At 40.5% G+C, this 15,712-nt stretch overlaps 1 protein-coding gene across 1 annotated transcript in view; it reads right to left on the reverse strand.

Moving 5' to 3' along the window:
• fancc (FA complementation group C) overlaps positions 1-15,712 on the reverse strand; it is a 181,558-nt gene that overhangs the window by 58,201 nt on the left and 107,645 nt on the right. The window contains exon 8 of the mRNA XM_059969866.1: positions 11,682-11,838. Within this exon, the coding sequence (XP_059825849.1) occupies positions 11,682-11,838 (157 nt within the window). The remainder of the gene's footprint in view (positions 1-11,681; positions 11,839-15,712) is intronic.

Genomic DNA, 15,712 nt, shown 5'->3' on the forward strand with positions numbered 1-15,712 from the left:
TGCAAAGGGGTGCTGTTTTCCTATAATGCGTGGAAGACATTGGCTGAGTACAACTGAGAAGCAGCAAGAGCGCAGTCCATGAACGAATATTTGACTTTTTCAAACATTGTTACCCCAAAAGAACTCATTCAAACTTATCTCCCACAGAGCCTTTATGCATCTCACAGGGCCTTCGCACTTTCTACAGATGCAGAGCATAACAGCTCATCAGTGGAGATCATTTGCACTAAGAAGGTACTATCACAGGCCTTCCTTAACCAATGCAGCTGCTCAATTTCTCATATCACTATGGCAGTAATGAGCAAGAGCAGATGTATTGTAAAGGAAAGCTTAATTGTCTCCTATGGAAGCTGTAAGATGGTTCAAGCTCTGCTGGTTAGATGGGAAATTAATTCTCTTGGAGAATGCAGATGAAAATCTACAATGTACTACCAGGTGTTCCAAATGCAATATGGATGATCAGAGCCATTTCAAAGATCTGTGGCATGATGTAATAGCTCTTTTCAATGGCGTTGTGACCACTGTCAAATGTAACAATCACTTGAGGGCATTCAGGTTCTCATAAAGGACTTGCTCTTTCTGAATATCACCATATGTAGAATGACTGACAGGAGAGTCCAACTACATCAGCCTTCTCCAATATGTAGCCAACAGAGAAATACAGCTTGGACAATAAAGGGATAATGAAGAAAAGTGATGCAAAAGAGGGGCCTTAGCTCAAACCATTTCATATTTCTCATACTTCGAATCTTCTCCTCAGTGAATATTTCTCTTGACCCAAGAGGTGCCATTGGAACTGTCTTTGGCAGCTACAATATATGGATTCCAAAACTCAGAAGACACAGACCCTGAAGGATCTCAATAGTAGGACAGCAATTCAAACAGTCCAATGAGCCCCAACGATTGCACAATTTAGCAATGCCAGAAGGAAGAGGATAAACACATACATGGCACATACATAAGCACATAAATGGGTCACAATAGAAACATTTAGTATTTGGTACTTAGAACATAGAACATAAAAGAATACGGCGCAGGAAAAGGCCCTTCGGCCCACAATGTTGTACTAAACCAAATAAATGAGTAATCAAATGGCCAACTATAAACACAAGTAACTCGGCAGATGCTTGAAATCCAAAGCAATGCACACAAAATTCTGGAGGAACTCAACAGGTCAGGCAGTATCTATGGAAATTAATAAGAAGTCAACGTTTTGGGCAAAGACCCTTCGTCAGGACCTTCTATACAGTTTTATTTTCTCATGATGCCTATAAGGATGATAAATACCCAGTGTGCTTGAGATTTAAGAACAAAACAGGATAAAAACCTACTCCATTCTCCATTCAAAGAACTAGTGTACCTTACACAAAGCAACACTGGCTCTTGCTAATTCAGCCATGGTTTTCCAAATGCTCATAAATCCCATCCCTAAAAATTCTGTCTAGTAGCTTCCCTTCCACTGACATGAGGCTCACCAGTCTATAGTTTCTAAGATTATCTCTTGTTCCCTTCTTGAACAATGGAACAACATTAGCTACTGGCTAGTCCTCCTGGACCACATCTGTGGCTAGAGAGGACACAAAGATATTAGTCAAGGCCCCAGCAATCTCTTCACCTGCCTCCCTCAATAATCTGCAATATATCCCATCAGGCCCTGTGGATTTATCCAATTTAATGCTTTTTGAGAAACTCAACACTACCTTTTCCTTTACTTTGTAATGCCCTAGCCTATTAATACTCTCGGCACTGAGCTTCCTATCCTCCATGTGCTTCCTCTTGGTAAATATTGATGTAAAATACTCACTAAGGACCTCACCAACATCCTTTGCATCCGATAAAACATTTCCTCCTTTATCAGTGCTATCATCCTCTTCCTACCCTGACTGACATGTGGAACTGGAAGTAATCCAGAGAGAGATTACTACCATGGAGGACCTGCTCTTCAGATCTTTCCTAACTCCCTATACTCTCTGCACAGGATCTCCTCCCCCTGCCTGCCTCTGTCATTAGTGCCAATGTGCACGACAGCATCTAGCTACTCCCCCCGAGAGTATTTGGCAACCGCTCCAAGATGTCCTGGATCCCAGCACCTAAGAGGCAACACAGCATCTTGGACCCTGCTCTCTTTTCTCCCATGATCCACTCTCCTCTCCCATCAGGTTCCTGCTTCTTCAGCCCTTTACCTTTTCCAGTTAACACCTTCCACCTTCTTACCTCATCGCTCCTTCCTCACCCAGCGGTCATCTTCTATCTTGACCTCCTTCCCCTCCCACCACCTTATTCTGGCATCTCCCTCCTTCCTTGCCAGTCCTGAAGGGTCTCAGCCTGAAATGGCAACTGTTTATTCATTTCCATAGATGCTGCCAACCTGTTGAGCTCCTCCAGCATTTTGGGTATGTTTACTGCAATTCAGTTTTCTTTTCTTTCTGTTATCACGTATTGTATTGTACTGCTTCTGCAAAGTTAACAAATGTCATGACATATGCCAGTAATATGAAACCTGATTCTGAGTCCCCAGTCACCATAACTCCATTTGACTTCACTCTTTTCTGCTGAGCCTCAGAGCCAGCCACAGTGCCACTGGCCTGGCTGCTGCTGTTGTGCTCTGATGGGTCATGCCCTCCTCAGCAGCATCCAAAGAGGGCATGCTTGTTGCTGAGGGGAATGGCCAAAGGGGAACCCTACACTGACTGCTACTTCATTTGGTGGTCACCCATCTACTATCTGAAGTGTGCACTCTGTGTGTGACCACCTCAGTTAGTCTGATCTACGAGGTTTGCAGCCTCCAGGATGGTCCTGAGAACATCGAGCTCCAGCTTCAGTTCCCTGACCTGATCAATCAGGGTCTGAAGAGCAGTGCCCTTCCTACAGATGTAGTCATCAGGGAGACTCTCAAGTACCCTGAAATCCCACATCTCACAGGAGCATTCTATTGCCTTAACCACACTGTCTACACTACACTAAGGACTAAGAACTTACAGACAATAAAAAAAAGCTTAGCTGTTCTTACCTATGTCTTCTCTCTGAAATCTTTGGCTCCAAGTTCTCAAGTCCAAATTTCACAATCAGAACAAATGTTAACAAATACACCCTCAACACCATTAGTGAGCTGTTCTCACCAAAGTATGCTCACTCTAACACCGGTCCACTCCAACAACTGTTGCTCCCACATTGGCCGCTTACACCTCTCTACTTTTTAATTGGTTCAAATAAAACTCACTCAAATGGCTCCCTGCAACAATGCCGCTCTCTCTTGCTAATTCAAAGAATGACTCATTCCCAATGAGACTTGTTCTTTTTAAATAGCACCCACCCTGCACCAATGCCAGTCTCTTTCTCCCTAATTCAAAAAATGATATAATACTTGAATCACATATACAGTGAAGATGGTATCGGTGAAGCACAGCAACGTTCTGCAGGCAGTGTACAATACTTCTAAGTATACCTCTTTTGAATTACCCTCATTGCAATCTGCAGCATGTACTTTTAAATCAACTTAACAATATACAGATTTCATCATCTTATTAAGGACTTATCAGACTTAACTTTCAATCAAGCAGGTACGACACCTTTAAGCAGACAAAGTTTCATCACCACGGCTGGTAGCAAGGTGGGGCGGGGAGCGTGTTACTCCAAGCCAGGCTGAAACACAGACGAATGAGGCCCCTCTACTCAGCATCTCGTTCGCAAAAGTCTAGTCACTGGAGAACAAAATTGAGGACCTGAGGGCAAGATTGCTGTATTGGAGAAAAATGAGAAATTGTTGTGCGCTATGTTTGAACGAGACATGGCTTGCTTCCAAAACGTCAAATACAGCAATCAGACCCGAAGGCTTCTCGATTCATAGAGTGGACTGAACTGCTGATTCAGGAAAGGCAAAAGGTGGAGGTGTCAGTTTTATGCCAACCTCTTGGTGGTGCTCCGATGTGGTGGTTTTGTCGAACTTGTGTTCCCCTGACTTTGAAAACCTAACAGTGAAACGCTGTCCATTCTATTTACCTAGGGAGTTCTCATATATAATTCTGACCGCAGTTTACATATCACCCAGTGGACAACTATAATCAAGCACTTGAGATTCTGCATAATGCCACCTCCAGACAAGAAACAGTCCATCCCACAACCGAGCGCACTTCAAATCATAATCGGCGACTTCAGTCAGGCTTGTTTGAAGACCCTTCCCTAATTACCATCAGTATATAACCTGTAGCACCAGAACCTCAACACACTAGACCACTGTAATACTAAGATAAGGAATGCGTACCATTCCATGGCCAGACTGCATTTCAGTAAATCTGATCACTTGACTGTCCATCTCCTACCCTACATAGAGGCAGAGGCTAAAAAGCAAAGCTCCAGAGATTAGAACAGCAAAGAGGTGGTTGCAAGAGACAAAGGACAGTCTATGGCAAACACGAGGAAATCTGCAGATGCTAGAAATTCAAGCAACACACAAAATGCTGGAGGATCGCAGCAGGCCAAGCAACATCTATAGGAAGAAGCACTGATGACGTTTTGGTCCGAGACCCTTCATCAGGACTAACTGAAAGGAAAGATAGTAAGAGATTTGAAAGTAGGAGGGGGAGGAGGAAATGCAAAATGATAGAAGACTGGAGTGGGTGGGGTGAAGCTAAAAGCTGGAAAGGTGACCGTCTGGGTAGCCTCCAACCTGATGGCATGAACATTGACTTCTCTAACTTCTGTTAATGCCCCTCCTCCCCTTTTTTTCCTCTCTCTCTCTCTCTCTCTCTCTGCCCATCACTCTGCCTGTTCTCCATCTCCCTTTGGTGCTCCCCTTCCCCTTTCTTTCTCTCTAGGCCTCCCATCCCATGATCCTTTCCCTTCTCCAGCTCTGTATCCCTTTTGCCAATCACCTTTCCAGCTCTTAGCTTCACCCCACCCCCTCCTAATTTCAAATCTCTTACTATCTTTCCTTTCAGTTAGTCCTGGTGAAGGGTCTCGGCATGAAGCGCCAACAGTGCTTCGTCTTATAGATGCTGCCTGGCCTGCTGCATTCCACCAGCATTTCGTGTATGGACAGTGTATGGGATTGTTTTGAATTAGTGGACTAGGTCATGTTTTAGGACTTATCTGTGAATCTGAATGAATACACCACTGTTGTCACAAACTTTATTAAAACACTTAATAGATGAGTGTGTCCCCACAAAATCAATTAGAGTCTACTCCAGCCAGAAGCCCTGGATGAACGATGATATTGTATCTTCTGAGGGCCAGATCAGAGGCATTCCAGTTTGGTGACAAAGAAAATTATAAGAGGTCCTGGTACGCCCTCCGGAAAGCCATCTCACAGACAAAGCAGCAATTCTGGACCAAACCTGAATCAACAAAGGTTGCTCAACAACTGTGGCAGGGTTTGAATATTGTCAACTCTTCTAAAGTTAGATCAAGCAACATAGGTAACAAGACCTTCCAGATGACCACAATGCCTTCTATGCTCGCTTTGACCATCAAAACATGGAGGAACTATCACAAACTCACACAGCCCCCCATGATCTTGTGAGTTCAGACTCTGAGACTAACATGAGAGCAGCCTTCAGGAGGGTGAGCCCACAGAAAGCATCTAGCCCAGATGGAATACTAGGCCAGGTACTAAAGACCTGTGCTGATCAACTAGCTGGAATCTTCACTGAGATCTTTAACCTCTTGCTTTGGCAGTCAGAGGTACCCACCTGCTTCAAGCAGGCTTCAATTATGTCTAAGAAGAATGTGGTAACCTACTTCAATGACAATCATCCAGTAGCTCTTACATCCACCTTAATGAAGTGCTTTGAGAGGTTGGTGATGAAGTATATCAACTCCTGCCTGAGAAGTGATTTGCATCCACTCCACTTTGTCTACCAAAGCATCAGGTCTGCAGCAGATGCCATCTCATTGGCTCTTTACTCAACCTTGGAACATCTGGACAGTAAAGAGGCATACATCAAGATAGTCATTATCAAATACCATCATCCCCTCAAAACTAATCAACATGCTTCAAGACATTGACCTCAATACCTCCTTGTGCAATTGGATCCTTGATTTCCTGACTTAAGTTTGGATTGGCAACAACATCTCCTCAATGATCTCCATCCACCCATGTGCACCACAAGTCTGTGTGCTTAGCCCCCTGCTCTGCTCCCTTTACACTTTTGACTGTGCACAGCTACGCAGAGCTCCAATGCCATATTCAAGTTTACTGACGACACCACTGTCATAGCAAAATCAAAGGTGGTGACAAATTGAAATATTCCCACAACCTATGGACTCACTTAAGGACTCTTCATCTCATATTCTCAATATTTGTTGCATAGTTATTATTCTTATTTCTTTGTTTTTGTATTCGCACAGTTTGTTGTCCTTTGCTCACTGGTTGAACACCCAAGTTCTTTCATCGGTTCTATTATGGCTGCTATTTTATTATGGATTTATTGTGTATGTCCACAAAAAATTAATCTCATGGATGTATATACGACATCCACATACTTTAATAAAATTACTTTCAAAACTTGAACTTTGAACTTTCTTTCCCGCTATGTTCCTATTTTGTCTAGTGGTTTCTCATCAGCAAATAATATTATCAATATAACCAAGACACATGATGCTGGAGGAACTCAGGCAGCGTCTATGGAAAAGAGTACAGTCTATCTTTCAAGCCAAGACCCTTCAGCAGGACTGGAGAAAAAAAGTTAAGTGTCAGAGTTAGAAGCTGGGGCAACGGGAGGTAGAAACACAAGGTGCAAGTTGAAATTGGGAGGGGGGGGGTTGAAGTAAAGAGCTGGGAAGTCAATTGGTGAAGGGCTGGAGAAGGGGGAATCTAACTGGAGAAGACAGAAGGCAATGGAAGAAAGAAAAAGGGGGAGGAAAACCAGATGGAGGCTATGGGCAGGCAAGGAGATAAGGTGAGAGAGAGGAAAAGGGGATGGGGAATAGAGAAAGGATGGCATTACCAGAAGCATCAATTCATCAGTTTCTCTAAATTAGGTAATCACCCCCGCCCCACTTCTCTGGTTCTCCTCCCCTTTTTTTGTTTTCATGGCCTTCTGTTTGCTCCTATTAGGTTTCCCCTTCTGGAGGGGTTTTGGAGAATCAAGAGATAGTCCACTATCACAAATTATCTCTGACCTTTTGTTGCAACTGCTATTGTCACCCTGGATACTTGAGTTAATTTTCTAAACAGCGGTGACTCCTAGAAGATAATGACACGAAGTTCGAAGCAAGCTTATTATCAAAAAAAACTTATGTCAACGTTTACAACCCTGAGATCATTTTCTTGTGGGTATCACAGTATATACAAGAAACACAATAGAATCAATGCAGGACTGCATCCAACAGGCTAGCCAACCAATGTGCAAATGACAATTAACTGTGAAAGAACAAGAAAGAAAGAAAAAATAGAAATAAAAATAATAAAGAATAATACATATTTAAATGGTACAGAAACACATACTGCCTTCCATTTTGTGGCTGATGACCTCTGTTTACCATGTATAGCACAGATGTTACATGTCACATCACCCTAGCCCAAACACTGTGTAGATCTTGCTACATGCAGAGCAAACCTCTTGAGTTATTAAGAATGACTAATGGAACTGAACACATTTCTGGGCAAACTTCCTAATACTAACATTATGGAAGGAAAGATGTTAATGAAGCATTTGGCCCTAAGAAATACTGTGGCAAAATTGTGCAACCGAGATGACTGTACTCTGGGTAGGAGTGGAAATTCCAGTGCTTAATCTGTTGAAGGCAGAGGCTGGTGAGATGCAAGGTAAGAACAAAGGAATTCCTTCCTGATTCTGCAAAAGAGAGAGGAAGGGTAAAGCAGTGCACTAGAATCATGAAGGCAATCAGAGGATCAAAGCCCAGAGGCAGAGTCTCATATTCTGGAAGGAAAACAAAAGGAATCAAAAACAGGGGTACTACAAGAAAGGTGACATTAATGTGACAGATATAACAAGTGACTGAGGAAACAGAAGAATGCAACAAAATCTTTAAAGGAAGCAAAGTGGGAGAAAGTCCAGTACATTTTCACAAATTATTACCTTACTGAGATGTAACACAATGCTTCACAACACTGGATTACTTTTTTCTCAACTTTAAATTATCATATTCTTAAAATAGCAGGTGTAAAGAGATAGAAAATAATTATTCATATTATTGTAAAATGGATTGAATTTTATATCAATGAAAGGTATAAAAACTGGTTTACAAATTTGGAACAGTGATCAATGAAACCTTTCATACATGGCACTTCGCTTGTTTTCTTGTTCTGATACTAGACCACAACAAAATTATTTTAAAGTAGATTTTCAAACCACATTTAGATGTTACTACAAATCTTAGTCACAATACAATATACGTATGTAGACTGATGTCTGCTTGGGAAAGGCTCTTTGTTATATTAAGTTGTCAAACCATATTTAGATGTTAACTAAGTACTACATTAAAGGTATCATTGAGGGCATAACCAATATAATAAAGAGCTTTTCCCAAGCATATATCAATCTACTAAAATAAAGCACAAAACAATGCTGATATACAATTTCTCAGGAATGCTGACCAAATGTATCTATAAATAAAATGCAGTAAGAGCACTGCAAAGGTAGAGAAAATACTCATAAACCTTGCAGTACACAGGACTTGATATTTCTCCAAAGTTAGAAGTTTAACTCCTCGTTTAATTCTGAAGTTAGAAGTTAAGCTCCTTGTTTAATCCTGTTATGGATGTGAATGTCACTGAAAATCAGCAGTTATCACCCAAACTACCTTCAATAAGTAAAAGTGAAGCACCATCTTGAAGCACTGTTGTCTGAGTGGTGAAGGTATTCCTTCAGCACAGTTGGGTTGGGTGTAGTAGGGTTTAGTGTCAAAACATAATGGAGAATGGGTCTTGATGAAGGGTTTCTGCCTGAAACATCGACTGCTTATTCCCCTCCATCGATGCTGCCTCACCTGCTGAATTTCTCCAGCGTTTTGTGTGTGTTGCTTTGGATTTCCAGCATTCGCAAAATCTCTTGTGTGTGTGGAGAATGGTGACATAGAACCAAAGTCTGGATAGCATGCAACTTGAAAGGAACAAGGAGGCTGCGCAGTTCCCAGTTGACTGTTGACAGAGGTCCTGGAATTGAGAGGTGCTGTCACACAAAAACAAGTTATTTTGCAGATGAAATGCACGACCAACTGCCCTCCAGAAATGGAGAGAATCAACATTTATGGTGAAGGATTGAATACCAAGCAAAGGACTGTTTTATCCTGGATGGTTATTGAGTTTTTCAAAGGTTCTAATCTTCTAGGCACATAGAGAGTATCCCATCATATCCCGATATGGCAGACAGATGGTGTAGTTAGTTGGCTAATCAGAAAGTGAGACACTTGCTATACGTTTCCTCGCCACAGACCTCCTAAAACAAGTTGGCTAGTCAAGTTAAGTATCTGGTTAATGGCGATGACCCTGGGTTGTTAATCATGAGAGAGCTGGCAATGGTAATGCTACTGAATGTCAATGGGACATGGTTAGATACTTGAGAGAAATAATCATCCCCTGCATCTACTATCTTTCCTTTCAGTTAGTCCTGACAAAGGGTTTCGGCCCGAAATGTCGACAGTGTTTCTCCCTATAGATGCTGCCTGGCCTGCTGTGTTCCACCAGTATTGTGTGTGTGTTGCTTGAATTTCCAGCATCTGTAAATTTCCTTGTATTTGATCATCCCCTGCACTTGTGTTTACAAGACACTGAGGATACAATATGGACAATTTCATTATCTGATTAGCAACAAGGGGAAAAAGTTGTGCAATCATCAGCTAGCATCCCTATTATTGACATATGATCATTGAAGAGGCACCTCAAGATGGTTGGACCTTTAACATTGTCCAAAACATTTCTGTAGCAATATCCTGAAGCTGAAGGAACTGACTGCCAACAAATTTTATAGCTTCTTTTAGCTAGATATAAGTTCAGCCATGGAAAACTACCTATTAAATTTCTGCTGATTTTCAACATAAATTCATGAAAACCAATATAAATACTTGATTAATTATGCCAGCCACAGATGTTTAAATGATGATTTCTTACTATTTATTAACTTATATGTAATTTTTTTCTCCCCAATCAATCAAAGGAGAAAAGTACGTATTTCAGCAAAAGAAATTTTGAGACGTAACTCTCAGGAAATATTTTTATCTTCATAAAATTAAGTGCACTGTCATCAGAGAAATAAGTAAAGACATTATGGATTGTCCCTATTTGAATTAGTTCAAGTTGAAGTTCAATTTCAAGTCCCTTCAATACTTCAAGTCCCTGAATCCGTGAATGCTGCAGCCATCGAACACAATACAATTTGTCTTCTGCCGACCGAACACTGGAGAGCAGCATTGACTCCAGCATGGACGTCGTGCCACAGTGTCTCCAGCATTCCAGCACCTCCCCGAGTGGCTGAAAACAGGAGAAACCACAACCTGAGGCCTAGTCCTCGCTACAACCGAGGCCACGCAGCTTCACTGCTGTTCGCCAATAAGCCAACGAATTGGACTTACAGCATTCCACACCATCAATGTCCAACAGGGTCTGACGATCACAAAAAAAAAAGCAACTTAGATAGTGACTCACTGTTAGACCACAAATCCGTCACGCACCAAGACACCTCTCTGTCTCAGGCAGTGTCACGGTCCACTCCAAGTCCAGCTCCTTCAGTTTTTCCGCCAACTAGCAACTCACTGATGGTGTACAGCTGCAGAACTTTTAAGTTTCTTAATATGCAGCAGGGTCTTGCGATCGTAAAAAATACATTTAGAAAAGGCAATAACTGGTTGGACCCCGTAGAAGCCACTGCCTCTGAGCGTGTCGCCATCTTACCAGAAGTTAATCACTGACAACCTGCTGAATATTGTTCAGAATGACATTCAGATTTGTCAGAGTTTCATAACTTCATGCTTCATTACAGTCTCCTTCCCAATATTTTATCATCATTACATTAAGAATTTAGTAAGTAAGCTACAATAGAGCATGAACACAATGCCAAGTCTGATGGCACAGAAGTAATTTACCAGGATTACATTTGGGAATAAAGAGTCATGAGGACAGACTTGGGTTATTCTTTGTCGAGCAGAGGAAATTAAATGGAGATCTAATAAAAATGTTCAAAATTATAAGGGGTTTTGACAAGCATCATTAACAGTTCAAACAACAGCTTTGAAATAGCTGCTAAAAGCTCAAATTTTCTTGAACTCTATTTTTTTTCAGATATTTAACTAAAAGAGTTCAGCTCTCAAGGAAATAGGTTTATGCTTTGAGTTGAAATAGTGATGGAGACAAATTCTATAGCAAATTTCTGAAGGGAACTGGGTATGTACTCATAGAATAGAAAAAAATAACTGCAGACCGAATAGATTGTACAGAGGAGTGAGACAAACTATTGTTTGTTTTTCCAAAAAGGGAGCATAGGCAGGATACATCTGATGTATCGTGTTATAATTGACACCATTATAGAATGATACAATATAAAATGAGTCCATTATCCTTATCACATTCCATTGCCCTTGTAATTCCTGTTGGCATCATGCTGCAGATATGCCAACTTTTCTATTGACAACAATGTGATTCTTCTCAGTGTTATTCAATTTGAAATTCTTCACAAATCATTTAGTACAAATTCTCAGAATAAATCGAGCCTAATCAAAAGACCTACCAGTAACGAGTCTGCTATAATAGCTTCAACTTCGGCTAAAGGAGCACATGGATGTGACATCAAAGATTCAATAAGATGCAGAACAGCTTGTTCCAGACTAGGAAGATAACGCAGCCATAAGTTCATAACTGCAGACTCTGACAGGAAGATCTTTCTCCTAGTTATTGGGAAAAGAATGAGAAAATAAGATTAGTATTCCTTTTGAATATGATTTAAAATCTCACTGATACCCAAATATAAATTGTAAATCTAGTTCCAAAAGATCCAAATCATCTCAGTCCCATCCAGAAGCTGATGTTGGATTTTAATCACATTAACTCTTCCACTAGTGCTGAAAATGGTGACTATGACTGCGGAAATGATGCCAAACAGACTGAAAGAATGCAGAATTTCAAAAAATCATACTTAAGCATGCTTATGACTTCAATTGTTTAGCAATATCTTGTAAATTGTATATTAAGCAGCAAAATGCCTGAACTTTTTACAGTTCAATTTTTTTTAAAACTCTACATGTTTTTTAAGCTATTTAACTAAAAAGAGTTCAGCTCTTAACATATTATTGATTTACAAATAAATATAGATGCATCAACATATATGTAGAGAATTTCAGGCATATTTCCAACTTTTTACTGTAACTCTGCATAATGATTGGGAATCTTTTGCAGAAAAAAAAGCTGCTACTTCTACCTTTCTTGAAAACATCCACTGAAATCACAGAGATCACGAGCTTTACAGACATTTCAAACAGCAATTGACACACCAACCCCAGATTTAACACTGACAAAGTACCAAATGATTGGGATCTAAAAAAGTTGGTAAATTACAATTTACAGATTCTTTTACTACCCTCAACCTCCAAGGTCGTGTAAAACCCATTTACTCCCTATCAATGCAGACTTGAATAATTCTTCTTATTTGATCTGAAATGGAATGCATCTGTCTTGCTAACTGTCAGCTCCCATCTTCAGTTTAATGCTTCCTGTGGGGAACTCAGCAACCAAAACAGTTCCTTAATAAAATCAAAAAGCTATTTTCAAAAATATAAATGTCAATTCCAGCCCATGCCCACTAATCGGTGCTTGTTGCTGCTTGGCTATAAATCAAAGTTTCTATGAGGGCTGACTATCAAATTCTGAATAGAATGAACTTTTGCTAGGTTTTTCCAACAGTCCACACTGAGCATTTTTCACTGTAAGTGTTAGCAATTTCTAGGTGTTGTGCAAATGTTAAAATCACAAACCTATTGTACTAGTTCTGCCTTGGAGTCCAGTAATAGAGCAGGCTTTTCAAGTTTTCCCCAACAGCTACAATGGGAAATTTGAGGTCCAAATTAACAGAGGATCTGAAAGCCTGTTTTTTTTAAATAGAGACTGTAAGGTCTGATCAAGAAATTTATTTGTTTTATTTGAAGTATTTAGTATTTTAGTGATTTTTATAACTCTTTAAATTATTTCAATTGTTTTAGTTCTTTAAGTTTTTAAACTTCTGATTGTCAGCAACATTCAGAAACACTAGAAGAGCTGACAGTTTTGACAGATTGGAAAGCTGTGGTGGGGCATTGCCAACTGTCCAAGATTTCTAGAAGCGCTGGCCAGGGTTTGTTCTGACTCATTCTTCTTGCCAACTACTGTTGCTCAGGAGTCTTGCCAGTCAGTTCCAGGACTGTCAAGAGCACTGAGATCAGCCATTTAGATCTACAAAAGTTTTCCTTATTTACAGTACTTAACGTCATTAATACATTGCAACTTTACACAAAATGGCCTAACACCTGTGAAACATAAACCTACCCTCTCAAAACAAAACGCCAGAATGTAAATGTGCAGGGCATATATTAAGAACACAGAATAAAATTTACCCAAAACATAATCACTCAGGTGTAACGGATTAATGCAGAAAGTACAAGTAGTGCTTTAGTTAAGGCAAAAATCAAATGTATTCCAACTTAAATAAAGTATACAGAGAAAGCCAGAATATATCCATTTGAAGTTAAAATTTTGAGGGAAGAACACAATTAAGATTATACTTCCCCTGAATAGGTTTAGTCTCCTGTCTTTTACATCTTCAGAATGAATTGAAGTCCACTTCAAACAGACTAGATCAAAATGTCTTCTGAATGCTGACATACAAATTCCTTACAAAATATACTTAATATTCTGTTTATGGTTCTTCAGGTGCCATACCACAAACCCTGTCATCAGAATGCTATTCTCATCAGTAGCAATCATACTTCGATTTTATATTATAGCTGAATTGAAAACATTTCACATGATCTTTACAGTTTCTTTTGGCAGTTATCTTAAATATGCCCTTTGGTTACCAAGCTGCCAGCCACTAGACACAGTTTTGCTACAGTCACTTAGCTGAAAATCTGTTTTTTAATATGTTATGTACCCCGTAACTGGGTCACTTACCAGCAAAGATAGAGAGGTCCGTTGAAATCTGATGGTATTATTTTTAACAGTATTTATTGATAAAGATACACAAAAATAATATCAATGCAAACATACAGTGGTTGACCTCCCACCGGCTCTTGCTATTACGGGATCGCTAGCGTTTCTTCTGGTGCGTCTGAGGGGCTGTTCCCACAGACCCTCTTTTATCCTGACTCACAGGGTATCAAATGTCAATCAGGTTGGGATGATGCAATCCCTCCACCAACCTCCCCCTCGGTTCATTGCCTGGGGGCTTCGATGCATCGTACAGGATTTAATACATAATTCCGTCTCCAAGAGACAATAGCCGGTATCAATGGTCCCGCCTTTCGGAGGCCAGGACACATTCCAACTCTTTGTGGATTCTGCAAGTCCTTCTCTCATCTCCTGGGTCTCCTGAACTGACTTAATAGTGATCTTGCGATTCTCACAAAGGAGGGGGCTACCCTGCACCCTTCGGCCCCTCAGAACTGTGGCACATTCGTAACAAATACATCATCTAAATTGCCTCGGTGCTGCTTCCTCAAAGGAGGATGTGTTTTCCAGTCCACCCATTAAACTATAATTCCTGGAAACTTTCTGGTAAAACTCTTTCATATCCCACCACATCCCTCCTAGAGTATAATGCCTAGAACTGGACATGCAACTCCAACTTGGGATAAATGGGTTGGATATTGGCTTAAATGCACTATTTGATTCAATGGACGCAGACTCAATGACAGAAGCAAAAGACTGCAGGATGTGGGAAAGACTGGAAGAATAAGAAAATGTTTGCAAACTATAGGCCAACCTTCTTGATTACACAATGGCAGAAAAAAAAAGAAAGCTTTTCCAGAACAGCAAAATTGCTAGCTGCGCCAGAAGTTTTCTGCAACAGCTTCTGGTCATAGGGAGAGCCATGGAGACCAGAAGCTCGACACCCAGTTCTGCATGTGTTCTAAATAAACTCATCTCAGTTGTAGCATAACAGCAGAAGGGCTCAACAGCTTTGGTGGCTCCATGGGCTGAAAATAATGAACCTGAACTAACATAATTGCCTGGTATAGACTTCCTGACAGCAGCTCATCATACAAAAATTGTTGTTGTTGTTCCATTCCATGCCTTGTAGTAACCTTGCCATTTCTTCAGCATTCCTGTCTGTTTTTTCACGAGGCCGAGTTGCTAACTCGATGCTCCATCCACACGGGTTGAAAGGAGCTGGCTGGATCTGAACCCTGGACTACTCACCTCGAAACCTGGTCTGATGTCACTACATCTTACAAAGATGCCTCCAACTTAACCGGTGGAGGCCCAGCTCAGCGTCTAGGCTATCCACATTCAGAGGTACGAGTAGTTCACTCACAAAAATGCTGAAAATAAACCAGAAATTGGCCACTCACCTGGCGTGGTCATCTGCCAAAGTTGTTGAAACCTTTCTGAATTCTTTTTTTGACATTCAGAAGCAATCATTAAAAATTGTAAAAAACAAAATACTTTCATATACTTAAACTAAATCCAAATAAAGATAAATGAACTAAAGATTACTTAATGTAAACAAACTGAGAATTTATTTTATTCAATTTGCAGATGATATCGCTTAATGTTCCAGTAGACTGATCC

Source organism: Hypanus sabinus, chromosome 5 (genome assembly GCF_030144855.1).
Source record: "Hypanus sabinus isolate sHypSab1 chromosome 5, sHypSab1.hap1, whole genome shotgun sequence".
Taxonomy (NCBI): Eukaryota; Metazoa; Chordata; class Chondrichthyes; order Myliobatiformes; family Dasyatidae; genus Hypanus; species Hypanus sabinus.